This window comes from Benincasa hispida, chromosome 4 (genome assembly GCF_009727055.1).
Source record: "Benincasa hispida cultivar B227 chromosome 4, ASM972705v1, whole genome shotgun sequence".
Lineage (NCBI taxonomy): Eukaryota > Viridiplantae > Streptophyta > Magnoliopsida > Cucurbitales > Cucurbitaceae > Benincasa > Benincasa hispida.
In genome coordinates, this window is record NC_052352.1 from 35,767,085 (window position 1) to 35,794,940 (window position 27,856).

Below are 27,856 nucleotides of genomic sequence, written 5' to 3' on the forward strand. Positions count from 1 at the left end.
AACACTTCGATCAGATCGAGGTGGAGAGTTTTTGGACTCGACATTCCAGGACTATTTGATAGAACATGGAATTGTTTTCCAACTCTCAGTGTCAGGTATACCTCAACAAAATGGTGTAGCAGAGAGGAGAAATAGGACCTTGTTAGATATGGTTTGCTTGATGATGAGTTACGCTTCCTTACCGGACTCGTTTTGGGGTTTCACAGTGGAGACTACGGTATACATACTCAACTGTGTTCCCTCTAAGAGTGTTGCCAGAACACCTCTGGAGTTGTGGAACGGGCGTAAATCTAGTTTACGTCACTTCCGCATTTGGGGTTGCCCTGCACATGTGCTTGAGGCTAATCCCAAGAAGTTGGAAACATGGTCGAGGTTATGTCTCTTTGTAGGCTACCCAAATGGTACATGAAGGGGTTATTTTTATGATCTGATGGAAAATGGGTGTTTATGTCAACAAACGCTACTTTCCTGGAGGAGGATCATATAAGGGATCACTGTCCACGAAACAAAGTCGTGTTGCGTGAGCTTTCTAATGAAACTATCGTGTTGCGTGAGCTTTCCAATGAAACTACTGAAACTTGAACAAGAGTTGTTAAAGAGCCTGCTACATCAACAAGAGTTATTGATGGGAGTTTATCAAGTAGTTCGGTTCCACCTCAGATCAAAGGATTGTCGTCATAAACAGAAGTTCACAACTCACTCAGAATTAAGGTCAAGTCTCCTATGATCATCCTAGTGAAATATTAGTTTCTTCAAGTAACGATGTTATAAAGAAAAACTAATTATTTCGCGTTCTGGTCTATGTATAAACTCCTTTATACAGGATACCTCCACTCCCATGTCTCTACATGAAGAATATGGTTCATATTGTTTGTAACACTTATATCCCACGTAACAATTACAAAGTCGGTCATATCTGCAGTGTTTTCAGGATGAGGCACCCAACCTTCATCCATTTACTGCAGACCTTTTAGGTTATGTCTTGAACATGAACCACATGTATGTCAACTACATACTATTCAAGTGACATTATATAACCTTGGATATTAGTTTATTGGATTGAATTAATGTTGTCTAAATAATAAAATAACTCTGGTTCTATTAGATAGATAACCTGTGTTAACAAAACTACAAACCATAAGATACACTAGATTTAGGACATCATTCCAACACAATTGGGTATGAGACCGGGCCAAAAAATAGTAGCTGTGGGATCGGGTGACTCGGGACCAGGAAGGGGGCGGGGTCGGGCAGTCTTTAGTTTAACTAGCTACTATTTTTTAGCCGAGTCTCGGGCTCGACCGAGCATAGGACCAGGCCAAAAAGTAGTAACTTACATTGGATTTTTTTTTTTTTTTTTTGGATATTCTGACTCAATGTGTTGTATTGTGTTGACTTTTAGTTTATCTATTTGATGAAAATTGTAGGTTATAATGGAACTGGAAATGAAGATTCAATTAGCTATGTTTTTAGACAAACATGTTTTGGTCCCCTCCCTAACGCAAACATCATCTTCAATGGTCCACTGATTCATTATATCTTTCTTCGAGAGGTAGAGGAGCTTATGAGAGATGTCATTAGTTTTAATATTCTAAGGAATAAGGTATCATTTAGCCAAATAGATTTTAACCTTATTACAGGACTGAAACATCCAACGAGAACTATGAGGGGAGAAAATTCTTTTGTTAGACTTGAGCTAAGTATTTAAATGACAATGAGGGTATGATGGCATATGAGTTGGACTCTATTTTTTCATCCCATGAGTTGAAAACGATGTTGATGCAATGAAAATTGTATTGTTTATTTTAATGAGTTTGATATGATGGGTAGAGAGAGGAAAAAAAATAAATAGATTTTGAAAATTTAGCGTTCATAGATGATTGGAATAGATTTTGTAATGAGGAGTGGAGCAGGAAAATTGTTGTAAATACAATTAAACGATTCAAACAAGGACTGAAATATAAAATATAGGCGTATGGGGGCAATACAGATGAAAAACAACAGACTTACAGTCTTTACGAGTTTTCCCATACTTTTCAAGTAATTTAGTTAATTTTTTTTAATGAATATTCATTTAAGTACAGTAATACACACTTACATTTCATATAAGTATGGGCATACAAAACTATTTCATCATTATCTGGTCGCGTTGCAAACAGATTGAACGACAATGCCATACTACGCATTTTGAGATGGTCGTACTCATATTCTCTTCCATATAAAGTGATTAGAGACGAAGTCTTTGGGTCAAATTTTGAGATGTCATACCACGCATCAGGTCGTAATGTTTCTTTTTAAGCTTTTTGAGTTAGCATTTATTCATGATTATAGCTTTTTAGTTTATTTATTCATGATTACAATTTTTTGCAGGTAAGAATCACATTGCAACTCGTTCCATCTGAGAAAGAGATTCAGTTTATGAATCGTGTTATGGAGCCACCTTGCCTTCCACCTGCACCACTGGAACTACCTCCATCTTCACCCACAAATAGGGGTGTTCAAAAAATCCGGTAACCCGACCAACCCAAACTACCCAGGGTTTGGGTTGGGTTAGATTTTATTTTGGGTTGGGTTGGGTTAAAAATGTTAAAAAAAATATTAAATTCGGGTTACCCCATTTCAGGGTCGGGTCAACCCGAATATATATATAAGTTTAAAAAAAATAGTCAAATTAAAAAAAAATAAATAAATAAAAAACAAAACCGGTGACCCAACCCGGCCCAACCCAAAAATTTTGGGTTGGGTTGGGTTGACCATCCAAAAAAGAAGTTCATTATTAGCCAACCCGAATTTTTGGGTTGGTCCACAAAAATCTTCTAACCCGGCCCAACCCGGACTATGTACACCCCTACCCACAAATGATGGCGATGATGTCGGACCTTCGAACACTAAGGAGGTTGATCACATTAATAGTGAACATAGGCCCGGTGTAGACCTAGTGAAGCCTATCCAGGTAATTTCAACCAATTTCTTTTGTACCCGGTGAAGCTCGACCAGGTACCTTTAAAAAAAAGTTTTTCTGTCTTTTTTTCATTTTTTTTAATTTTCAAATATATTTCTTTATGGCATTAGAAAAAAAAAAACAATCAAGCAAGCATAAATACAAGCAAATGAATTCTAATATGAAACAAATTATCAAACTATTAAATACAAAATGAAATACATACCTTCTTATGGAGTGTACAAAATCACAACTTCGTGAAGTACAAGTTTTGAACGTGATGAAAGACTTTTCGTTCTGGAGATAATTTTGTGAAATGAACTTTTTGTGAATCACAGTTTCGTGAAGAGAATTTTGTGTGGATAATTTTTTTTTTGTTGTGGGTTGTAAAACAATTAATTTTGGTGGAAAAATTGTTGTGAATTAGTTTTGGTTGTATAATAATTTTTTTGGTTGCATGTTGGTGGAGAATTTTTTGTGAATCAATTTGGTAGGTTGGTTGTTAAAATTCAAAAGTGAGAATTTAATAAAGGAGCATAAGAGTAATTGTACAACAAAAAATTTTCATGCTTATATCATTTTCATCATCAAATGGATAAAAAAAAAAACACATTTTTTTTTAAATGTCAAAAATATAAAGTCAAACCCCCATGGAGTCATTTTCGTCGATTTGCCTAGAAAAAGTAGTGAGGTTAGTTTTCTAAGCTGAAAATTTTGTTAGGTTAATAATAGCAATTTCCCACAGCTTAGCCTTGAAGAAATTCCTTTCTTACAGCAGTTCTTCATTCCGTTGGCAAAACAGTTGGATTCCATCCGCCAAGCAGAGACTACAGAATTCCACTCGTTTGATTCAGTTTTCTCCACACTGAGACCGCGCCATGGATCGTAATCAGCCACTGCAACCGCCATCTCCGCAGCCGCGTCCTCCAGAATCCGGCGGCAGTTTCTCATCCATACTCGCAGTTTTCGCCTCCTTCATCGCCATCTTTTCCATGGTATTTTATCCCTTCCCTATCGAGCTGCAAAACGCGGCAGGTTTCGTGTTTTTGTTTCTTGAATTTCATTTCGTTACGCCTTGGTCTTCGACAATCGATTTTTGATACACCGCTTTCTTTCTATCTGAGGTCAAAGGATTTTGTCTGAACTAAATGCGTTGATTTTTCGTCTAGATTGTCTTCGTCGCGAAAAGAAGTTGGAATGCTAATACGTTCGAGTTTTACTTTGCTTATGTCGGTTAGTTTGTTGGTTTGATTTATTAAAGAACACGTTTCTTCGATTTATAATAAGTTCATCAGTACTATTGTTTGAATTGTTTACTCTTTTAATTCATATCCAGTGCCATATGTGGAAGTTACAAAGAAGTTATCCAATCGATTAAAATAGATATGGAGTCTATTGCAAAAGTTTGTTAATAGTGCCATCAATGATAAAATCAAGCGTATGAGTATGAGATTCACCAAATCCAATGATGTATTGTAAAAAAAACGAAGAAAGGAGTTTCTATCCAGCTTCTATTACAGAGTAGTCTTATGAATCTGATCTTCTCGCACTATAATTGAAAATGTCATGGCTTTTAAAAGTAAGAGCCTGAAATAGTCGAGTAATTTTGGCCAAATTGCATTGTATAAGAAAAAAAACGTTCAGCAAAGTGAAGCAGACAGCTAACAGTTTATGTAAATGTGATAAATTCCACGCTTCATACATGGCAGGTCTGCTAAGTTTAATAAATAAAGGAGATTTAGGATCAGTATTAGTTTTTTAGGGCAATCAACTTAGTGAAGAAGTGAACTTTACTTTTTCGGTGTCTTAGCTGTCCAAATCTTGTTAACATTCACAAAACCTGGTCAAGAAATTGTATCACCTTGTAGATGTTTATTTCGTATTCCTATTGTTGAACCCTTATATGTGGACAGTGAACAATTTTAAATCACTGTACTTGATCTGCTTAATTCTAGAGGCTGTTTTATAACTGCATTATAATTTGTATACATGCAGGTGCTGATTCCATCTCAATCAAACTTGAAAAGTAGCTTTTCTATTTTACACCAAGTACCAGAGGGTCATGTGGGAGTATATTGGAGAGGAGGTGCCCTTCTGAAGACAATAACGGATCCAGGTTTAAGTCTCTCCTTTCTACCCTATTTTTTTATGGTTATGAAGATCGTATGTCCTGCTGCTTTTATTTTATTCATGTTAAAAATTTCAGGTTTCCATTTGAAGTTGCCGCTGTTAACCCAGTTCGTGCCTGTTCAAGTGACCCTCCAGACAGATCAAGTAAATTAGATTTCTAATGCCAATTTTAGGATTTCAACATTTTGAAGATGTCCTAATTGGTGCCCACATGCAGGTGAGGGATATTCCATGTGGTACTAAGGGGGGTGTAATGATTAACTTCGAGAAAATAGAGGTGCTATTACCAGGAAATTCTTTCACGATAATTGGTGTTAGATTTTCTTGTTCTTCATCTTAGTTGATAAGGATGCTACTTTCAGGTTGTCAATCGCCTCCGCAAAGAATATGTGTATGACACCCTGGTCAACTATGGTGTGAATTATGATAACATATGGATATATGACAAGATTCATCATGAAATCAATCAGTTTTGTAGCTCTCACAGTCTTCAGCAAGTTTATATTGATGTGTTTGATCAGGTATGTACAAATAAATATAAAATGTGTGCTTGCTTTTAAAGCTTGCAGATTTTTTCTATTTACACAAGCGGCCTGCAGAGCTGATAAGAGCACTATGCGAAGAGTAAACTCTAGCTATTGAAGTTTGTTGTCCACCCCAAGTATTTTGGCAATTTACTGCCTTATTTTTAGAGTCATTTGTATCAATTATTTTTCTTTTCTTCAGTTGTGCATTCTTTCAAGGAATCCATTTAAGACTGTAAAAGCTGATGTTTCCATGAAATTTCTCGTAGATACTTTCTCGGTTGGAATCAAACATTTCTTTAGCATCTTATCTGTGACTGCTTTTCATGTTCAGATTGATGAAAAGATGAAAGATGCTCTCCAAGGTGACTGTACACGTTATGCTCCAGGTATTGAAATAATCAGTGTTCGTGTAACCAAACCTACCATCCCAAATTCTATCAAAAAGAACTTTGAAGACATGGAAGTGGAACGTACAAAGGTGCATCTCTAACTCGGGAAAATAACTTTTTCTTTTGTTCTCTTTGAGTTTTAAAAAGAGGCATAAATTACAGACTCAAAAAGGCTAGTGTAGAAAGTATGCCTTGTATTAAGAGCATCGTTTGATACTTTAGTCTCACATGTCATTGTTAATTCAAAACCGAGTTTACACCTTTAATTCAAAAACATTTAGCGTGAATACCTTTGCAGGTGTATTTTAGGTCCATAATATTTATATGAATAGACCTCAATACATATTTCAGCGTGTATTAATTCTAATGCTATGCAATCTTGGACATACTTGGATAGGTTCTAATTGCCATAGAGAGACAAAGGGTAGTGGAGAAAGAGGCAGAGACCAATAAAAAGATGGCAATTAGTGAAGCCGAGAAGAATGCTAATGTTAGCAGGATCCTCATGGAACAGAGATTGATGGAGAAGGAGAGTTCCAGGAGGCAGCAAGAAATTGATAACCACATCTATCTTGCTCGTGAAAAAAGTCTCGCAGATGCCAATTATTACCGGTACTTCTCTCCTTTCGTCGCTTTTCAAAGTGACAAATGAATGCAGTTGCACATTTAGATGATATAATATGAAATTTATCTTCACTCATAAAAATGGGTGATTAAGACGATATAGGTTCTATGTTCAAATCCCTGCAATGATATTTCCTCCCCGAATAATATTGATTTCCACTTGGTTGGGTCTTCTACATGTTTTAAGTCCACAAGTTAGAGGGATTGTTAGATAGTATAATATTAAATTTGTCTTTACTCATAAACTTAAGTTTTCGGGTCAATCGGTGATTTAAGAGTCATTTATGTTCTTCTCATCTTTTTATCAGTGGATTAAAAGAAGCAGAAGCCAACAAGTTGAAGCTTACACCCCAGTTTCTCGAGCTTAAATTTATCGAGGCCATTGCTGATAATACAAAGATTTTCTTTGGGGACAAGGCACGTTCTATATTTTTTTGCTTATTCATTCATATGACATATGCATTAGATGTCTACGACTTAACTCAGTAGCTTTGCTTCTTCTAGGTTCCAAACATGATTTTCGATCAGAGGTTGCTCGGAAACTTCCTGCATCAGGTGGCAGAAAATGAATCAAGAAAAGCCCATGGGGAGGGAAACTTAGAAATGTAGATCCAAGATTATCCTCTAACGGTCAGGTATATTCAGATCTCTCTCTCTCTCTTTTTTTCTCGACATTATTTTTGGAAATTGACTACCAAGTTGAAAGTCGCACATTGGAAAAATCCTCTTTATGGTACATATTGGGAGCAATAATATGTTCTTTCTTTAATTTTTTTTTTCCCCAAGGAATTATGTTTACTTTACTGAGGGAAATTTTGGTATCATGATATTATTTAGGTTAATATACCATTTTGATCGAGTACCTTTGATTCCATTCTATGTACTTTCAGTAATATATCTTAAATTTAGTTTTTCATATTATTTTAATTGTTAGTAGTTAAATAATAATAATTTTCATATAAGAAAAGGCAAAATGAAACCATTTCCATATAAAGGGAAGGTTATTAAAGATTAATTTTATTTATTTATTATTCCTCTTCTTATTTTGGCAAAACCAACAATAAGCTAACAGCATGACTGTTTGAAAATATATTATCTACGTAGGACTAAAATATAAATAAATCAGAAGTATTTGGATTAAAATGATATTTTAACATATTATTTAAATCAAATTCATTTTTGGTTAAAATACCATTTTGGTCATTACATTGTTCAGTTTTAGTCCATATACTTTCAAATGTCTAGGCTCCATGTATCTCCTGGTTTATTGTAGATTTTTTTTTTTTTTTTGCAAAAAACTTTTAATTTGCACTAGTATTCTCGGTATACATTTTGAGAACATATTCACATATTGTATTTTCTTGCATGAAAATTATTATTATTCTTTAACTAATTTCAATAAAAATTAACTTTGAGGGACAATATTTAAGGTTTATTGAAGTACAAGTACTAAGATCGAACAAATGCCAAGTAAGAGGGACTCAAATGATATTTTAGCCTTTCATTTTTCCATTAGATGTATTAAGAGAATTTGGGGTCGTGAATAATTAAACCTTGGTGCTTTAATGTTGTCTAATCCACAAATTTCTTGAGCAGGAAACAATGGCGTTTGATGGTGATCCGTTTCTCATGTTCTACCCGATTGAGTCCAATTTGAAGCAATTTTCATGATCTGATATGTTTAAAAAACTTACGTAAATAGCCGTTGGAATTGCCTTTTCTTGTTTAGGACACAAGTCTTCTTCACAAAGTACGTACCAAAAAATGTGATTTGAGCTTGAATAAATAATTTCAAAAAAATTTGAGAGAGAGAAAAGGAAAAAGAAGAAACTCTACGTTTAATGGCATGAACTATAGAATTACTTCTTTTGAGAATAATCATCATGGGTTGACAATAGAAGGAATTGTCTTCATAAAGATCGAAAAGGTCATGAATTCAATATATAGTGAATATTTACTATCTCTTAACACTTAGGGTGTGTTTGGTATGTGATAAAAGTAGAGAGTTGAGTTGAGTTGAGTTGGTAATTATTATCTGGAAAGTTAAATTATCTGGAGAGTTAAATTATTTGTGTTTGTTTGCAGAGTTGAGTTGAGTTGAGTTGGTAATTATTGTATGTGTTTGTTGTGCAGAGTTGAGTTGAGTCAGTTTTTTGGGGAATGAGATTAGTTCTATTTTTTTCTGTTTGTTTTTTTTATTTCATTCTTCTATTTTTTTAATTTTATGCTTTGCTATTGTTGATTATTTTTCAAATATACACGTATTTTCTCAAATTATTTATGACATAAACTGGACAATCTCAATTTTTTTTCTCAATTTGTAAAATATAATATATTATTTTTCATATATTCTTTTCAAAAACTGTAATAATTCTAATTCTCTTCAATCGATAAAACATACCAACAAAATATATTTCATATTGCTGCTCAATTAATTGGTATATTGTATTAGTATGTATATATATTGAATGTACGTATATATATATTGAAGGTAATTATCCTAATTACTAATTGGTATATTGTATTTATATATATTGAATCTTGCTAACTTAACTTTATTATTTCACATATCATACAGTTTATTTTTATATAATATGGATAGTATATTTGGGGATCCAAATGGTAAAGATGAGGGAAGAGAGAAAGAAATGAAAATATATTGATTTTTAGGATTAGTTTTGAGAGGATAAAAAAAGGGAGTTTTGAGTAGGTAAAAAAAGGTTTTAATAATCCAAAAGTTTTCTTTATGGGCTTAACAAACATGGATAATAAATATCTACCCAACCTAATGACTCATACCCATTTATCAAACACTTCCTTAAATGTTATTAATGTTGTTTGATTGGTTGGTTATCCCATGTAGAATCATGATTTTTAATTAATATAAAATTCATAAAATTTTTAATAACATTTAGATTAAGAAAATAAAAAATGATGTTTGAAAAAAAAAATGGATTATTCAAATGGGCCAACTTGCATCGACCCAAATTTTGATCCAAGTCAAATTTAAGGGTTGGGCCTTTTACAATTCACGCTCAAACAGTGTTTTAAGCTTTATTGGGCTTGAACTTACGTCGAGATTGGACTTCTTTTAGGGACAAGCAGGGCGAGGTGGCTCAATGATGAGGCGAGTTTTGAGTTAGTTTTCAAGTTTTATTTGTTTGATTTGAGAGATAAAATGGAAGATTATCATTAATTTCATAGTTTAACGTCTCCATTTTTTTCATTTCAAGTTTAATTGATTGAATATAAATTAGGGTTTGTCTGTAATAACTTCTAGTTTATTACAAACTTAGATAACAAATATTCTAGTCTTCCAGGCAAGTACCTATTGAAAAAAATAAATTTAGAGGAGCATACTTTAGATATGGTACCTCTGAATACGTGCAAAAATTAATACAAATTCAAATTTAGTTAGAGTTGAAATCTCGTGTAAACAAGTACATCAAATGTAATTTAACTAAGAAGTCTATTTTTATTGGAACAAAATCATCCTTTTTCCCTTCTAATTTAACATCCGCACTTTGCAAGTGTACTCTTTTTTTTTTTTTTTTTTGAAAGGATTGGATCCCTATTTGTTTTCTCAAAAAAAAAATAAATTGTCGAAATTTTTAATATATAAAATGAATACAATTTGAAGTCAACAACGTGGGGATGTAGCTCAAATGGTAGAGCGCTCGCTTTGCATGCGAGAGGTACAGGGTTCGATCCCCTGCATCTCCATTTTTTTCCCCTTATTTTCCTTTTTTTTTTCCCCTCAATTTGGTTTATTCATCTCTAGTTTATGTCCCAACCTGCTTCATTTTTCTCCATTTCCCTCTTTAATTGCGAAAGAAAATGGCAGCCATTATAAATCGACGAATTATTATCAATAAGTTCTCATTTACCTTCATCTTTCATCAACGTTTTACGCCCTTTACATCCGATTCCACGGTGGCCGCCACTCCCCACAACAATATTCCTCCGCCAATCAACCCGACTCACCTCCGCCGTGTCTGTACCGTTCTATATCAGCAACAGAACTCCCCCGATCTCAAGCTTCACTCCAAACTTCTCGCCTGCAATTTCAACCTCTCACATGAATTCTTCCTCCAGGTATGCAACACCTTTCCTCTCTCATGGCGTCCCGTTTATCGCTTCTTCCAATTCACTGAAACCGACCCTAATTTCACTCACACGGCGGTGTCTTTTAATAAGTTGATTGATGTTGTTGGGAAATCACGAAATATCGACCTCTTATGGGGTTTGGTTCAGGAAATGGGCCGGCGGCGGTTGGTTACCGATAAAACCTTTGTTGTTGCTCTGAGAACTTTGGCGGCGGCCAGAGAGTTGAAGAAGTGTGTAGAGTTTTTCCATTTGATGGATGGATATGGGTTTGGTTATAGTTTAGTGACTTTGAATAAAGTAGTTGAGAAATTGTGTGGCTGTAAATTAGTAGATGAGGCTAAATTTTTAGTTATGAAATTGAATGAATGGATCAAAGCTGATGGGGTTACTTATAAATGGTTGATTAAGGGATTTTGCAATGTGGGGGATTTGATTGAAGCTTCAAAGATATGGAACTTAATGGTGGATGAAGGGTTTGAACCTGAAATGGAAGCTGTGGAGGAGATGATGAATGTTCTTTTCAAGACCAATAAATTCGTTGAAGCTTTGAAACTTTTCCAAGCAGTGAGATCAGACAGGATGAATGATTTGATTCCTTCAACTTACAGTCTTACGATAAGATGGTTGTGTAACAAAGCTAAGGTGAAGCAAGCGTATGTCGTGTTCAACAAAATGCATAAGAGAGGACTTGAAGCTGATAATTCAGTACATTCTTCACTAATTTATGGGCTTTTAGCAAGAGGGAGGAGGAGAGAAGCTTATGACATAATGAAAAGAATTGAGAAACCTGATTTGGGTGTATATCATGCATTGATTAAAGGACTTTTGAGATTAAAAAGGGCGAATGAAGCAACCCAAGTTTTTAGGGAAATGATAGAAAGAGGGTGTGAGCCTATAATGCACACATATATAATGTTGTTGCAAGGACATTTAGGGAAAAGGGGGAGGAAAGGATTGGATCCACTTGTGAATTTTGATAGTATATTTGTTGGAGGTTTGGTGAAGAGTGGGAAGTCATTGGAGGCCACAAAGTATGTGGAGAGACTTATGAAAAGAGGGCTTGAAGTGCCAAGGTTTGATTATAACAAGTTTTTGCATTACTATTCAAATGAGGAGGGAGTGGTAATGTTTAGAGAGGTGGGGAATAGGTTGAGAGAAGCTGGGTTGGTTGATTTGGCTGATATATTTCAGAGATATGGGGAGAAAATGACCACTAGAGATAGGAGGAGAAATCGAGCAGCAATGGATTTGAAATGAAATGCCTAATTGGATTATGAATCGCTTCATGACATCGTCAAGCAAACTTATCGACTGTGTTGAGTTGAAAGGATTGGGTGTTTGAGGTGATTTCCATCTACTTCTTCTGTGATGTGTTGGAGGTACTATTTTAGTTTCACTATTGCTTATTTATAATACATTTTTCTGAGGTTCTGTTATATGATTGTTTCATTGTTTACATTTCTCTAGCAGATGCTTGAACTTGGAAACTTCTTTTAACTGATTTGAAAAGGCAACATCAGTGGGCAAAGGGCCAATTCATTTGTGGGTAAGGATGTTTTTTATTCTCAATGTCTGGCTTAAATTATGAATGTCAAAGCAAAGAACAAAGGTAACCCTAACTCTTCTTTGATGGTAACACATTGCAAAGGGCATCTTTCGAAATGATTTTGAAATGGTTACTTTAAAGTCACTTTTGTCATGTTCATAATCATTTTTGAAACATGTCTTTAATCATTCATAATCAACCAAATGTTTGGTTTCACACTTTTAGACGTGGTTTTTAACAAATAAAAAATGATAATGATTTTGAACGATTAAATCCATGTTTTTGTCTTTCAAAAAAAAAAAAAAAAGTCCATGTTTCTGAGTTTTTTTTTTTTTTTTTTCATGTTCGAGAGTGGTTTCCAAATAGTTAGACATTTTTGTCATTTTTAAAATCACTCTGGAACTGCTTTTGATGATTCTAAATCAACTTTGATGGTATGAAACATGTTTGAACATGTAAATCATAAATTAAATTGATTTTGAATGATTAAAGAACATGTTTCATAGCGATTTTAAATATGACAAAAGTATCCTTTAAACATGGCAGAAAGTGACATCAACCATGTCAAAATCACTCCTAACACGCCCTAGACCTGTTGAGGATATTCAGTTCCATTCTGCACAATTTATGTTGAAATTCTCACGTTCAAATAGAGGTAGAGGCACTGCCAATGCCTAAAAGGTCTTTGAATGATGTTAGTTTGAGTTTTACATTTTATCTGTACAACACTCTCACAGAGAAGAAGGATAAAAAATCCACTATGGCTTTGGTGCCTGTTTTTCCTATTCTATATTTTCACATTAATAACTCTGTACAGAGGGGAAAAAATTCATAAAAAACGATTTCCCCTTTTGAGGGGAGAATCAATGAATCTCAAGAAATGCCTGGACAAAATTGGACAAAAATTTTGGCTTTGCTGCCATGGAAGAAACTCTAACCCTACACAACAAATTTGCCTCTACTATTCTTCAGAACTACATCACCTTGAACCTGAAGTCAAATTGATTCCTGCCCCTGTGAATAGTAAGAAGCAGTAAATATACCAGAACCAATTAGGCTAATCAGATTTTACCTCCTACAGGATGTTGAGATGATTAGCACAATATTACAAATGTCTTCGAAGAATTAAAAACAATGAAAAGTTCGACAGTTTTTTTAATAATACAACGTGCCTTAGCTTACAAATAATACTTAGGATCAACTCTTATCTTTCAGTAATAAATAAATTTTAGGCATTTGTATCTTTTTGACGTATTTTCAAGTAATTGTTTTTGTATGAAGGCAATCATTGTGATAGATCCAATTTGTTTTTCTTTTTTGTTGTGATGTGATGATAAATTATCTTTAGAGATGCTTTCATACTTTTGACTGTACCAGATGGAACTGCCAGCCAATAGAAGCTATATGCAGAGCTTCATATGCTTACCGGGACTGATTCAACCATGTGAAACAAAATCATCTTTTCAGAAATGGTTTTTCGCAGATGAGTAGCTTCTCCTCGCTGCCATTTTGAAGGTCAATCACCCTCGCATTTGAATTGCAATCGTGCGAGCCATCTCGATAACTTCTGCCGTATCATTGAAAATTACCCAACCTGAAAGGTAAATTAAGATTATTAGAAAAGAAAATATATCATTTGTAGCTTCCAAGGCAGAGAAGAACAATATACTTTATACATTGCAATTATAATTACAGAGAGATTCAATTGAATTACCTCAGGACGTAGTATTCTATCCATCTCCAATAATAAGTCTGTCAAACTGCGCCTCTTTGATTTGCTTAGTGAAAGGAGCCCGTTTGCGTGCAGCATATCGTATGTTCTTGGGTAAGTGGGAAAAGGCTCAGGCCTGTTTGTTGGTTGGTCCAACCAAACATGATGTGAGGGGCTTATAATACGTTTGATTGTCATCTTCCATTCGACACAGAGGTATGGACTCTCTCTTCCTGCAAAAGGAGAATCAGCAAATCGGTTCAACAATTTTGTTTAGACTTCTAACTACAGTGTTCATATCGAACAACAGAGACGGAACAAAAAAAAGCTTAAAAACGTAAATAGTTAGCCTGAAATAAGTAGTTAGTTCTGAGGAGGATCCTTAACGTGACAGATAGCAGTTAGCATCGGTTGATTTCTGCCACACAACCAACCTTGAAGTTTCCAACAATATTCTAGCATTTCAATCATTTTTGAGGTGTATCTTCCTTTCCACCTAGTTGCTGCTCGGCTGCTGGGTGAAGGCATGACAAAATATCCGCCAGGCTTGAGTAGACGGTTTACTTCAATCAGGAATTTCAAAAGTTATTGCACAATTATACGTTTTACAATACACATACAAGGGAAACTAAAATATCCATTTTTTTCCTCTCTTTTTTATTTTATTTGTTATAGGAGGGGGTTGGTTTCAGTGTCTTCAAGTACCTATCATGTTCTTACTGGAAGCACACTGACTACAATGAATCATGTCAAATGATAGTGATGGATATGGAGGCTGTCTTGTACCGAAGTTGCCAATCATTGCTGGAAGACCTCTCTCAAGAGCCAGCTGAACTTGACTATTTGATTCCTCATATTCCCCAATGCAAACTTTCAAAGATGTCAAATGAGCTCCATGACTAGTATATTGACAACCAATATCTAGCGCAATGTGCACATGTAACTGTTACATTAACCAAGCCAGGAATAAGATACAGGAAGGAGAGGAAAAGGAAAACTGTTAAATCGTCAATTGAATCAAAAGTTTGAGCTAATGGGTGAAAGCAAATTTAATATCATATCATCTAACACTTTCCCTCATTCATTTGTGGGCTTTAAATATGAAGAAGATCCAACAAGTGAGGAAATAACATAGTAAGGGTTTGAACAAAAGATCTCTTTGATCACTTGTTCTGATGTCATCTTAATCATTGATTAACCTAAAAGCTTAAGTTAACGGGTGAAGTCAAATTTAATATCATATTATGTAACAAAAAAGTACAGAAATTCCTTCTATAATGCTTAGAAACTCACACCAGCTTGAAGAAATTCAGAGTCATTCCTTAATCCTATCTTCTTTGCTATTTGATGAGAATAATTTCTGGTATCATCCAACTCAAAGGCAGACTTATTTTTTTTCTACCATGAATCTTGACCTATGTTTAGATCATTGATGCACATCAACAAAATAGAAAAATTACTATAATCGCTATATTTAGTTATGAAGGTACTATAATCGTTAGATTCAGGCTCAGAAGCAACAGGGTCGAAGATGATAATCGAAGAAGATCCTCCAAAGACTGTTGTTAATGAAACTAAAAGTAAAAAATGCACAACGAGTCGGAAGCTTACCATATTCAACTGTGAAACTCGATTATACATGGAGTTGAAGTTCCTCGATGATCCATTCATTCAACCTAGAAACATTTTACAACAGCAGCCCAAACATCATCTAACTAATCAAGCATGCTTACTTTCCGTCAAGAATTCCAGATTTTGCGCACTACATAAAAGTGATCAACAGTAAAAAAAAATGCATATTCATGTTTAAATCCGTCATTTAACTACTATAATTCAATTTCACCAGTCGATAGTTACAAAATCAATCCGCATTACAAAACAAGAGGAAAACCCAAGCAAATTCACTACTGAATTGAGACTACTAACAGTACAACACATTAACAACATAAACAGGAAAAAAAGGGCAAAAAGAAAAGGAAACACTGAAAATCGCATTGCAAAGAATCTTTTGAAGAAATTCAGTAAATTAAAACAAAACAGAGAATAAAAAATAATGGAAAAAATCACAATGATCCATACCTATCGGTATCAACAGTGGCATGGAATTGACGAACGAAAATGCTCCAAACTAAAGCGAAGCAGAGGAATTAATGCAGGAAGTGAGTTAATAGAACCGAAAATTCTTAAATCCAAGCTTGCGATAAAAGCAGTTATAGTTTTTCCTAAGATTCGGGGTTGTAAAAACAGCGCCAATGTTTCAAGATATTTATAAGCTCATCATTTTGAGTGATTAATTGAAAAACTATTTTTAAATTGAATTGGATTTTGAATTTTCCGCCCACAAATATATAAAAGGATAATTCTCTTTAGTCACTTTGATGGATGTATGCATTTAGAGTTTTAAAAATATACCATTTTTGTTTCGAGTTTGTAAAAATATGTATGTTTTGTCAATATTAAAATGTACCATTTTTTACCCCAAATTTTGAAGAATAGCTATAAAATGTCTCTAGAGTAATTTCTTATATTATTTTAAATAACTAAATGACATTCTGAATAAAAAAAAAATGAAGAGAAGAGAATTCTTTAAATTATTTTTCTAATTTTAAAACGCGCATATATCTAATTAATTCGGAATATCAAGAGATACAATAATTAGATTTGTAAAATATTTTCGAAGTATTATAGTCTGTAAGAATGTAGAAAATGTCGGTAGCAATTTATTAAAATACACAACTAACAAGTAATATTTAATATTCTTTTTAATTGTAAAAAGTGTAATATTTAATCGTGCTTTGTTTTAGTTCTAAATGAAGGATTCTTCTGTCGCTTTAATTTAGGAAGATATTTTGAATTACTCATAAGATCAGAAGTGTAGTAAATTGATTGTTTCTTTAAGCACAATTAACTTTACTCTTTTTTCTTTTTTTCTTTTTTTTTTTTTTTCTTTTTTTTTTTTTTTATCTATTTTATAAAACAAAAATTTATTTGAAAAACTTACAGGTCCACGTTTTTGCATTTTAGGATATGCTTACTATTTTAACGGAAAATGTATATTTAAATTTTCATTATGAAATCTTGACAAGTACAATAATCTTTTCTTTAAAATATAATTGTTTTTCCATTTGGAAAAGGTAGATACGGCAATCTAGTTTATAGATCAACTAGTTTAAATTTTAAACTCATTTTATTTTAGAAAAACCAACATTTTAAATTACCTTCAATCATTTTGTAAATTAAATGTTGCAATTCCTACCTTTATTCAATTCCATTGATTTTAACAAAATGTAATTGTAAAAATAAGTTCACAAATTACAATAATAGTTTTGCACAAATTCACGTTTGACTAATATACAAATTAAAAATCAGATAATTTGGCTAAAACTCATAAATTCTAATTAAAAGAAAAACTTCTAATGTTTTCATTATTTGAAATCTTATCAATTTTGTACGTTACATATATGTTATTTCTCATTAAAAGCATGCACAAACTTTTTTCCAAACTAATTTTCAAACAAAAACTTATCCAATAGGCACTTGAATACATTTTGATGAGACTTGAAAAGATTCAAGATAAAAACTGGTATATATATTTCTAATATTCATTTCAAGATAGCAAAAGATAAACTAACCAAGATCCTCTCTCAATGATTCAAACCAAACTAAATTCTACAAAATAATCAGCTGCATAATGAAGAGTTACAAGTTCAACTAATTCAAAATTCAAACTCATTTCGAAAGAAAATCAAAATTCCAACATTCAGCCATAATCATAACAAAACAAATAGAAGGGGTGGGGGGACTATTATCAGACGTGTAGTTTCACAAAGCATAAGCCACAAATAACCCCGATGCGCTCTTCGGATTTATTTACGACCCTTGAGAAATACAAGTATGGTTTTGTAATAGCGTGATCGGTGATGTTATTACTATTAAGAGTAAAACATTGATAACAAAGCTTAAATAATTGATGCCAAAGCTGTTAAAAAAAGGAAGAGTGACATCCATGTTACCTCTTGCTTTGGGAAATTTGGTAGTTCATATGCTACAAGTATACAGCTTATCATTCAGGTTAATCTTAGTTTCAAGCAGTCCCCAGTTCCCTATTCAGGTAGTCAATAAACATCCTCTTGGCGCTCTCCGCATCAGAAGGTGGCGGTGGTCCGCTTAAACTAGTTTGCCCTGTTAGTTTAATGAAAGTTCTCCGTAGTCTCCGAAGCTCTGGTAGTCCAACCGACCTTGAAATGTTGATCGTTGGCAATTCCTGACCCAGAGGGATACTATTCAGAGGCCCTCCCAGGGCTTGTGCTTCTACAATAGCATTAACCACCTCTTGCGTTGCTTTGTCCAACTCATATAGAGAATTCGCCTCCGAAAATCGGGAGTTCTGAGTAGCAATTGTTGGCTGTAAAATTTTCACATCTCGAGACTTCGAGTCCACTGTTTTAGTCAGGTATGATACAGCATCTAGAATGACCTGAGATGATTTCTCTATTCCATCTTTATGTGGGAATAACGCGAACAATGGCGAGTCCCATCTATTTCTACTATCTGGTCTCTCGAACCTTCTGACCAGATCTTCAAATATTTTATCATCATAGTTTGCTTCTCCTTTCTCTCGCCGCACTTCGTTCCACTTCCTACAATTGGTTTCTTCCACGTCACAGTACAGCACACAGTACCTGATTCCTGTTCCCCGGGCCAAACACCACAGTTCATATCGATAACCCTTTATACTGTTCAAGGAGTCTACAATGACAATGCTATCTTTAGATACAGATCTGTCAACTTCAGATCTCAGAACTCCTCTTAGATTCTTTTCAGCAGGCATATTGGCATAGCTCTGATTCCGATCCAAATGAAGGGAAGTTTCATCAATTATCCTAACGGCTTGTTTTACATTTGATTCCTTGAGAACTTCAGCTAAGCAGAGTGCCGCAGTGGACTTCCCACTGCATGGCTGGCCACAGATCACAACCAATGCCATTTATGGAGAAAATTGAGCTTCTAAGCAAAGAAGTCCCAACTGCTAATAATCAAAGAAAAAATAATAAAAATCAATAACACTTTGAGTGAGAATATGTCTTTTAAAAAAACAAAGTAACTCCATGACATAACTCAAACCATTAAAAAGAAATGATCAGAGAAATAACACAATTGAATTATGATTGAATTTTACATACTTCAAGAAAAGTAAGAAAAACAGATACCTAACCATGAGTAGATAACAGCATCCAGAAGCAGAGAGTCCAACTCCATCCATAAAATGAAAAGCAAGTAGTATTCAGTCAGACAATTCTTGCCTTTCAATAATTAAGGTCAGGCCTCGTTAATTTCTCACAATTTTTATTTACAATGAACATTTCAGCCCAACCAAACTAAGTGAAGAAATACACAGGCCAGAGAAGCTACCTAGATTCAGAATATAGTGGCAAGAGATGACAGAAAGAGGTTCAGGTTACTCTTTCGGATCCAAAGAATAGTTTAAAAGATTGGTGCTGGTGGTAGCAGCACCAAAGTGATTTTATGGGATTTGTCACTATTCTACAGATTCTTTGTGGCCCCGTGCTGATTTGTGTAAAGTGAAGTTCAGTTGATTGAACAAACTTCAGGTGAAATAACGATAACTCGAGCACTGAGGCCATAAACTCAGGTTTCCAAGCTCCAAAGCTTCTCATATTCATAAACAAGTAACTTGATCTCTCCATCAATAGCAACAAACTACAATCTCAGCCCTCTCTCTCAATCAGACACCTACTGCGTTCCACTGGGAAACAAATCATTTCTTGTCATGAAGAAAAATCTGTACAATTTTGCTAAATCAAGATTAAGGGAAATCATTATAAGTTGTAAATACGTCCACTGGGAATTGGGTAACAAATCATTGGCCTATCAACTATGTCAGAGTGCAATCCTCCAGTCTATACAAGCTGATTCGGGAAAGGTTCTATCCAAAGACGATTAATTATTTTTATAGGAAATCAACCTAAAATGGATCCAAATGATGAACATAATTCAAATAAAGCACCACTGGATCAGTCTCTCCCCAAATTGCTTCTGTTTATGCAGCTCTGATTATGAGACTCAAGACCATCTTTTCATACACAGCCAATTTTCAAACAGGATTTGGGTTTACTTTCAAACAGCCTTTAATTTGATTTTGACACTCCTATTCCCATTCGACGTATAATATTGGCTGCTCAGCCTGTTCAAGGACCATCAGTTCAAATAGGCAAAACAGGCACTTTGGCTCAACATCGTCTTTTTTTTTCCCTTCGGATTATATGCAATGAAAGGAACAACAGAATTTTTTATGGCAAAGATAGATCTCCTGAAGCTTTGATTGACAAGAAACTTTTTCTAGGTTAATATTGTTTTACACTTTTACTTGTACACACTTCACATGTATCTTCTTTTAACAATTATAATTTCAACACACCAATATTCAATTGGAGAATTCCTTTCTTTTGTAAATTTCAAAGTATCAATGATATTGTTTCCTATCCCAAAATAATAATGATAATAATAATAAGAGAAACCTATAAACCAATCTATATTATACAAATATAAATACGGTTGAGATTGTTCAGTCAATTAAAAAAAAATATTCCTAGAGATTAAAAGAGAATCTATATTCATGGCTGCAGAAACAAGGAAATTTTCAGCAGAGATCAAAGAGATTAAAGCCTCAACTGACAGACATATGCAATAAATCAAAAGTCAGTTTTTTTCAATTTTAGTTGCTACTCGGCTATGGTTATTAAAAAACAAATATTCCATTCTTTCATTAGACAAGCCCTAATTTATGTTCTTGAAGTGAAGAGAGACAGAGATGGAGATTGTGAAAGATACCAGTAACAACAATAGAGTGGAAAATCAGTGCAGATCCGTTAAGAGGGATGCTGCGCCTGCACGAGCGGAAGAACGGCGGCGGCGACACTGAACTGGAGAGAGGCAGCGGCGGAACTGAGCTGCTAAGGACGGAAGGTGGAGCACGTGAGAGGAAGATGCAAGGGTTTAGGGCTCTATTTTACTTATTTTTATTTTGACTTTTTTAAAATGTTAGATTATAAAAAATTACCACTCTTTAAAATATATATTTATTATTTAAATATTGCAATATTAGCTTGTCGCTTTGGGAAATTTGTGCCTTCCTATTAGAAACACACTCAAAATTTCGGACAAAGTTGGAAACTAAAATGCTGTGATGTAACTCAAGAGTGGGTGCCCATCTAAATTTTCACTTTTAAGTCATTCAGATGTGATTTCATGTCCATATTTTTGTTTAAATTTTAAAAGATTTTTACAATAACAAGTAAAAAGAGTAGTTTTGAAACGTTAATAAAAGGTTGAAGGCAATAAACTGAAAATCCATAATCTTTATAGAAATATTATTTCATTTTCCTGTGTCTATTTGAATAGCCTCAATTAATCTTGTATTTTTTCGATGAGAATCAATTACGATCTTTATAAGATTCTTCTTCCGAATGAAATTCAATCAAAACTTCGATTCTATCTAATATTATAACTTTCGAAAGAGTATAAATATCTTTTAAATAAAAAATATAATGAAGGGTTGGTTTATATATAATTTTATTAAACCATTAAGAAAAGTTAGATGGGTTTTTTTTTAATTAAGGACAAGTTGAGTTTTTCTTGTACCTTCTCAATTTTTAATAATATATTTGAATTAATTTTTGTTTATTAAAAATCAATTTCTTCTTCTCATATTGATTTTATATCTTATCTTAAATTTTTATTTTTATCTAATGGAATCTTAATATATGAAGGGGCGAGCATAGGACGATATGAACAGTGTGGGACGAATTGATACACAGGCGACATGGGCAGACTCGGGGCAGACAAATGGCGATGGTTGACTCAGAGCAAACGAACGACGATGGCAAATTCGAAGTAAATGAACAACAATGGTAAACTCGGAACGGACGAATGGTGATGAGGGACTCGGAGCAGTAGACCTGATTCAACTTTTAGTATTACTTTTTCCTTTTTTATATATATATCGTGATATATATGTGTTTTTTTCTTTTTTTTTTTTCTTTTTTAACTTTGGTAGGAAATTTGATATATGTTATGATACATATCTTCGTTTATTTGATATAAACGAAAGTTATTTTTTCTAAAATTCTTATATTATGATATAATAATTTTTATTGTTGTGATTTCTTTCTAAATGATATATATATTGTGATGTAAATGAAATGTGTAAAGATTTATATATCGTGGTATATTTCATAACTTTTAAAAAAAGCAAGCTAAATTTTAAAAACTAAAAAAGATAATTTTAAAAACTCGTTTTTGTTTTTTAAAATAAGCTAAGAATTCAACTTTTATACTTAAGAAAAATGCAAGTCTTTATAAATAAAACGTGAGAAAATAGATTTAATTTTTAAAAACATACACAAAAAACAAAAAACAAAATTGTTACAAAATGAAACTATTTATCACACTAAAATCTAGTAGTCAAATGGGAAAGCAATAAACCCATATGCCCAAAGTTAAAAGGGCTAAACTAAAAATCAAACAACTTCGAACTATTGCATTGGTTCTAAGGAAATTTCGCATTCTGCATGATTTCTCTTCGCCAAATGGTTGAGTTTCTCTTTTTCATTTGTATAATTTTACAAATCTTTCCATTTTCCAATTCGATTTGATCCATATTCAATCACAGACCTTTTAGGAACACCTCTAACAAAAAGACTGAAAAATAGTCAATTTCAAAAAAACTTATTGTAACTAGTAACAAGTTAACATACAAAAAGCACTTTGAAATCGTACACAAGCATTTCATCAATGCACATTCTGCTTTGTTTTCCTATGTAATCGAACAAAATAGTAATCTACAAAATTTAGGAGACAGCACATGCTCTAAAGGTTTCGCTGAGAACATCCTCGTTCAGATTACGACCTGTATTATGAAGAATGTATAGGTTTCAAGAGAACAATAAAGCCATTGTAAAAGTTCATGGGCGTGGATACTTTTGTATATCTTTTACCTATGAAGACTATCTTGTTCATCTGACTTTCTCCATTGTTCCATTGGCGAGTAGGAACGATCTCGTATAATTCCCTCACTGCCTGCCAATGCTCAGGGAACAACAGCCACCAAGAAAAATCAGTCATTGACATGAAAAAGAGGTCTGCTAAATGGAATGCTCAGGGGGAGGGAATGGATTGAGAAGTAGATGATGCAATGCTCTAGGCAATCTATAAATTTAATGGGTATTATAAATTAAGGCTTTGAAAACATAAAAATGTCAGTTTTCAGAATTTATACGGCTCACAAAATCCGAAAACAATTTTTAAAAACAGACCCTCAGTAACTCAACCTTTTCATTTGGGTTCAAAACCCAAAAGGAATGCATGGAAATCAGATTAACATTACGAATGATCATGCCAAAGGACGGTATGTTAGGACAATGGTTGATGAAGGAGCCTGTTTGGAATGATTTTCCTGGAAAATCATTCCAAGCAAGCCTTTTAAACACATAATCTACCTGCAATGTATGTAGTTGATCAGAATTTTTTATGCTTAAAACTCCTTTGCAGCGATAGACATCCATGCCACCTTTTTTCTCCCAAAGTATCTCCTCAAGCCAACAATGAACCTGTTGGTAAATAAGGTAGGCATGAGAATAGCACCATACATACGTCGAGAAGATCGGATATGATATGCAGATTAACAAGAAATATCAACAATTTCCAAGGAAGTAACTTATATTGCTTTCTTTTTTGAGTTGTGCCTACTTCAATCATCATGCTCATAGTAAAGATGAGTGATTGATATAATCACTTTGAAAGTTAAATACTTCGTAAATAGACCAGCAGGCTAATAGAAGGAAATATTAGTAGTTCAGCAAATTATTACTTACTTCAATGAATCTTTGGGTAAAACAGAATAATACTCAATAGAACAGTAATAGGTCAATCTTGACGAGGTTATATATTACTCATGACAAATTTCACCCTTCCTCTTACTTGTAGCTACACTCCAGGTCAAAAATTTTAAATGCCTAAGCAATTTAAAGTAAGATGATCCTACAGCTGCATGATGAGGATGTTATAAGAATTCAAACCAGCATTGCAGAACTCTAAGACTCGGAAGTCAAATGGAATCACACCACTTTCAACGGAATACATGATCTATCACTAGAAATTAGTTGATCCTAGAGTCTATTAGTTTTTACATAAAGGTCAAATAGCTACCAGAGTTTCAGAAAACTACCTTATCAAGGTCAACTTTGCCGTGATTGCTAATGCACAAGGTTCGAACACCAGTATCATGAAGATCTCTAGTTGATAAAGAACGAGTTTCTTTCAACAATGCTTCTAAATGAGCTGTATTCTAAATGGGAACAAAACTGATTACATAAAGAGGTAGAAAATGAACTGGGAAATAAAAATGAGTTCTTCATCAGAATTATAGGAATTGCAGTTTAGAAAATGAACTGGGAAATAAAATGGAGTTCTTGACTAACATCAGAATTATAGGAATTGCAGTTTAGTATCAGAGACAGGTTGACTTGACACCGAACAGAGTGAACAATTTTGGCAAGGGAGTTGATGTTGCGTATTTCATACTCCAGGTCCTCCAATGCACCATCACCACATTCTGAAGAGACCAGGTCGACCTTGTTAAGAATAATAGTATCCTATTATGGATAACAAAGTCACAAGTTCTTAGGCGTGCGCACTGAACAATTATTGAGAAAACCATATAGCAAAAGAGAAGGAAATAAGAGAAATGAAAATACTAAGTTATAATGGAACGAAAAAATGATAAATAATGAAGATCCCTGCAGCATCGCATATGATGCAATGCTAGACATAGTTAATGGTACAGAGTGCAAACTTGCAGAGACCATAAAAGAACTAAGAATATTACCGCAAATGCAATTTGATGAAATGCTTCGGGAAAGGACGATGAACTTCGGTGCTCATTTAATTGAAAACGAAGATTTTTAGCATCCACAACCTACTAGCAGGAGATCATCCAGAGGACAAAAAGGAGTTACATTGGGTGAGACATATAAGGTTATAAGAAAAAGAATTTAAAACTAAGTTTGAAGCATTCAAGCATTTACCACACCACGCATCCACACGTGGTCAGAGAAAAGAGAATTAAATACCAACATAGAAATGAAATGCATTCAAGCATTTACCACACCATGCATCCACACATGGCCAGAGGAAAGAGAATTAAATACCAACATAGAAACGAATTGCAATGCGTACATTTGATCTCAGAATGAGAAGAAAACTTAAGCTTCATTGGCTATCTTTACCTCAATCAAACATAAAAAAAATGATGGATCAAAGAATTTAAACTCAAGAACTATAGCATGTAATTCACAAACATTCGCAAACTATAATACGTAATTCACAGTAAATTTGGGGAAACTAACTCAAATAGTGAAGTAACAAGAACTAAAAACTAACGGTAATAATTGAATCGAGCTTGATTGACGATTCCAATTGATCGTCCAGCCAAAGTACTGAAGCAAGTGGAGCAGGATTGGCTAACCCCGTAGTTTCCAACAAAATATGATCGAGCCTAGAGAGACATGCAAGAATGACTGAGTCATCAACGCATTTTTCACAGAAGCTCCTTTGAAATCTGATATAATACCAAGAGAATACCTTTCTTTTCTCTGCACAAGTTGCTCCAAGGCTTGAACCAGGCTATGCTTGACAGTGCAACAAATACATCCGTTTGCTAATTCAACCCATTCCTCAACCAGCGCCCCACCATCACCTTCATTTATCATTGCTCTCTCAACACCAATTTCCTCCCCAAACTCGTTCAATATTACAGCGATTCTCTTGCCATGTTGCGAGTTCAATATGTAATTAACCAGCTGAATTTCACCAAACAAGAAACATCATTTGATAGTTCAAATTCGATGATTGCAAAGAAAATTCAAGTGAGGAGTAAGGGGAAAAGGTTCAGAGGATAAGTTACGGTGGATTTTCCAGCTCCAAGATATCCAGTGATAACTGTAACTCCAACAGAAACACTATCATCCTCATATCGCCCAACAGCCGTAATCGTTTCGCCAATCTCGACAGCGAGTGGTGGATCTTTTTCATCTTCCATTTCTTAAATTGTAGCCGTAGATTTGGGTTTGGTAGTTTCAATTTGATAATTGAGCTTTAATACATTGGCTTTGCAACTGAAATTAGTCAAGGTAGGCATAAGCTACCCAAAAACACACTAATACACACACACACATATACACATATAAATAAAACTTTTCTGGGAGATTAACAAAAACTAGCCTAAAAACAGCACCACAAGCACATAGTCGAACTCCATCCATAAAATCCAAAGCAAGTTGTATTTAGTAAAATAATTCCTGGTTTTCAATAATTAAGTTCTAGCCTCGTTAATTTCCTCACAATTATTATTTACAATTAACATTTCAGCCCAACCAAATTAAGTGAAGAAATACACAGAGGCCAGAGTAGTACCTAGGATCATAATATAGAGTAGCAAGAAAAGGCAGAAAAGAGGTTCATATTACTCTTTCAGATCCAAAGAATAGTATAAAAGACTGGTGTTGGTGGTGGCAGCACAAAGAAAAATTTTATTGGATTTGTCACTATTCTACAAAATCTTTGTGGCCCCGCCCTGATTCGTTTAAAAAGTTCAGTTGATTGAACAAACTTCAGGTGAAATAACGACATCCCAAGGAGGAAGAAGCTTTAGATAGAAGAAATCTTTGATTTTCAAAACAAACAGTTTAGCGCGGAAGCCATAAACTCAGGTATCTAGAGCTTTAAAGCTTCTCATAATTCCTAAACAAGTAACTCTATCTCTCCATCAATAGCAACTAATTACACGACAAAGATAGATTTCCTGAAGCTTTGAAAGACAAGATCGTTTTTCTAGGTTTATATTTATATTGTTGTACACACTTCACTTGTCTCTATCTCCTTTTAACAATTATAATTTGAACACATCAATATTCAATTGGAGATTTTCTTTTGTAATTTCATTTGGATTAAATTTCTCCCTTTTGTAAATTTCATAGTATCGATGATATTATTCCTATCCCAAAAAAAATGAAAGAAAAAAAAGAGAGAGAGAGAGAATCCTACCAATCTATACTATATATAAAAGTGGTTTTAAGGGGAGGATCTTTTAGGTTCCCTTGAGCCCTCCACTTCTTAAAATATGTCTGCCTCACCCCAAAACATTTTTCTATAACATTTTATATCAAGAACATGAAGTACAAAGCATATGGAAGGCTCTTATTTTCAGTAACTTCAAAGTATCAATGGTTAAAGTATTGGTTAAACAAATATACAAATACAGATATGGTTGAGGTTGTTCTACAGGCTAGGGATTAAAATAGTATTAGACTGAGAAGGGAGAAGCAGGAAAATTCACAGTTGCAGAAAACAAGGAAAATTTCAGCAGAGACCAAAGAGATATACGGATGATAAAAACCTCAATTGACAGATATATGAAACAAATCAAAAGGCAGTTCGAAGAATCCCAATTTGCTCCAAGGGTTTTTCTTCTATCTTCGTTGCTAATCAGCTATGGTTATGGAAATAATAATAATAATAACAATACAAACAAACCTTCCATTTTTTCTTTAGACAAGTTATAATTTATGTTTTTCGAGTGAAGAGAAAGACATAGATGGAGTTTGGGAGAATACTAACAACAAAAGATTGGAAAATCAGTGAAGATCCGTTAGGAAAGATGCTGCACCAGGACGAGCAGAAGGACGGCGGCGGCACTGAACTGGAGAGAGGAGAGGCGGAAGTGAGATGCTAAATCTTGGAAAATTTCACAAAATAACCCAAATGTTGAAAACTTTTACCTCTCCCTAAAAACTTTACTTTTTA

At 34.0% G+C, this 27,856-nt stretch overlaps 4 protein-coding genes, 1 long non-coding RNA gene and 1 other non-coding gene across 18 annotated transcripts; 3 read left to right on the plus strand and 3 right to left on the minus strand.

The window, feature by feature from the left end:
• Positions 1-3,643: 3,643 nt before the first annotated feature.
• Positions 3,644-8,579, plus strand: LOC120076609 (erlin-2-B). Its single transcript, XM_039030486.1, has 10 exons — positions 3,644-3,936; positions 4,937-5,057; positions 5,148-5,215; positions 5,289-5,348; positions 5,434-5,592; positions 5,930-6,076; positions 6,385-6,599; positions 6,920-7,028; positions 7,116-7,246; positions 8,208-8,579. The coding sequence occupies exons 1-9, from the start codon at positions 3,820-3,822 to the stop codon at positions 7,218-7,220; spliced, it is 1,101 nt and encodes a 366-aa protein (XP_038886414.1). The 5' UTR covers positions 3,644-3,819; the 3' UTR covers positions 7,221-7,246; positions 8,208-8,579.
• Positions 8,580-10,261: 1,682 nt separating this feature from the next.
• TRNAA-UGC lies at positions 10,262-10,334 on the plus strand. Its single transcript has one exon. It is a non-coding gene; the product is annotated as a tRNA-Ala (tRNA).
• Positions 10,335-10,387: 53 nt separating this feature from the next.
• Positions 10,388-15,033, plus strand: LOC120075486 (putative pentatricopeptide repeat-containing protein At1g26500). 8 transcript variants are annotated; one of them, XM_039028918.1, is made up of 5 exons: positions 10,389-12,097; positions 12,189-12,264; positions 13,642-13,865; positions 14,072-14,191; positions 14,370-15,033. In XM_039028918.1, the coding sequence occupies exon 1, from the start codon at positions 10,449-10,451 to the stop codon at positions 11,973-11,975; it is 1,527 nt and encodes a 508-aa protein (XP_038884846.1). In that variant the 5' UTR covers positions 10,389-10,448; the 3' UTR covers positions 11,976-12,097; positions 12,189-12,264; positions 13,642-13,865; positions 14,072-14,191; positions 14,370-15,033. The 8 variants fall into 8 exon arrangements, with proteins under 8 accessions (XP_038884848.1, XP_038884846.1, XP_038884842.1 ...); XM_039028914.1 differs by having other exon boundaries at positions 13,642-14,191; XM_039028916.1 differs by having other exon boundaries at positions 13,960-15,033.
• Positions 12,587-16,202, minus strand: LOC120075487. 2 transcript variants are annotated; one of them, XR_005481341.1, is made up of 3 exons: positions 16,055-16,202; positions 15,587-15,651; positions 12,587-14,918 (listed from the first exon to the last, which is right to left on the minus strand). It is a non-coding gene; the product is annotated as an uncharacterized LOC120075487 (long non-coding RNA). The 2 variants fall into 2 exon arrangements; XR_005481340.1 differs by having other exon boundaries at positions 15,587-15,737.
• A 1,607-nt stretch (positions 16,203-17,809) lies between these two features.
• Positions 17,810-21,031, minus strand: LOC120076818 (protein KTI12 homolog). Of its 3 annotated transcripts, none has more exons than XM_039030748.1 (2): positions 20,828-21,031; positions 17,810-19,001 (listed from the first exon to the last, which is right to left on the minus strand). In XM_039030748.1, the coding sequence occupies exon 2, from the start codon at positions 18,960-18,962 to the stop codon at positions 18,060-18,062; it is 903 nt and encodes a 300-aa protein (XP_038886676.1). In that variant the 5' UTR covers positions 18,963-19,001; positions 20,828-21,031; the 3' UTR covers positions 17,810-18,059. The 3 variants fall into 3 exon arrangements, with proteins under 3 accessions (XP_038886676.1, XP_038886675.1, XP_038886677.1); XM_039030747.1 differs by having other exon boundaries at positions 17,810-19,004; positions 20,828-21,030; XM_039030749.1 differs by lacking the exon at positions 20,828-21,031 and adding an exon at positions 19,186-20,341.
• A 1,659-nt stretch (positions 21,032-22,690) lies between these two features.
• On the minus strand, positions 22,691-27,823 carry LOC120076888 (COBW domain-containing protein 1). Of its 3 annotated transcripts, none has more exons than XM_039030841.1 (10): positions 27,671-27,823; positions 25,959-26,169; positions 25,637-25,854; positions 25,436-25,550; positions 24,882-24,971; positions 24,475-24,627; positions 24,222-24,341; positions 23,494-23,604; positions 22,993-23,074; positions 22,691-22,904 (listed from the first exon to the last, which is right to left on the minus strand). In XM_039030841.1, the coding sequence occupies exons 2-10, from the start codon at positions 26,091-26,093 to the stop codon at positions 22,846-22,848; spliced, it is 1,083 nt and encodes a 360-aa protein (XP_038886769.1). In that variant the 5' UTR covers positions 26,094-26,169; positions 27,671-27,823; the 3' UTR covers positions 22,691-22,845. The 3 variants fall into 3 exon arrangements, with proteins under 3 accessions (XP_038886769.1, XP_038886766.1, XP_038886768.1); XM_039030838.1 differs by having other exon boundaries at positions 24,475-24,648; XM_039030840.1 differs by lacking the exon at positions 27,671-27,823 and adding an exon at positions 27,450-27,468 and having other exon boundaries at positions 24,475-24,648.
• Positions 27,824-27,856: the final 33 nt, after the last annotated feature.

Coding starts and splice junctions, on each gene's coding strand:
- LOC120076609 (XM_039030486.1), top strand. CDS start 3,820: ATGGATCGTAATCAGCCACTGCAACCGCCATCTCCGCAGCCGCGTCCT. Junction 6,077..6,384: donor TGGAAGTGGAACGTACAAAG/GTGCATCTCTAA, acceptor ATACTTGGATAG/GTTCTAATTGCCATAGAGAG. Junction 6,600..6,919: donor GCAGATGCCAATTATTACCG/GTACTTCTCTCC, acceptor TCTTTTTATCAG/TGGATTAAAAGAAGCAGAAG.
- LOC120075486 (XM_039028920.1), top strand. CDS start 10,449: ATGGCAGCCATTATAAATCGACGAATTATTATCAATAAGTTCTCATTT.
- LOC120076818 (XM_039030748.1), bottom strand. CDS start 18,962: ATGGCATTGGTTGTGATCTGTGGCCAGCCATGCAGTGGGAAGTCCACT.
- LOC120076888 (XM_039030838.1), bottom strand. CDS start 26,093: ATGGAAGATGAAAAAGATCCACCACTCGCTGTCGAGATTGGCGAAACG. Junction 25,855..25,958: donor TTGGAGCTGGAAAATCCACC/GTAACTTATCCT, acceptor GGTGAAATTCAG/CTGGTTAATTACATATTGAA. Junction 23,605..24,221: donor GCAAAGTTGACCTTGATAAG/GTAGTTTTCTGA, acceptor ATTTACCAACAG/GTTCATTGTTGGCTTGAGGA.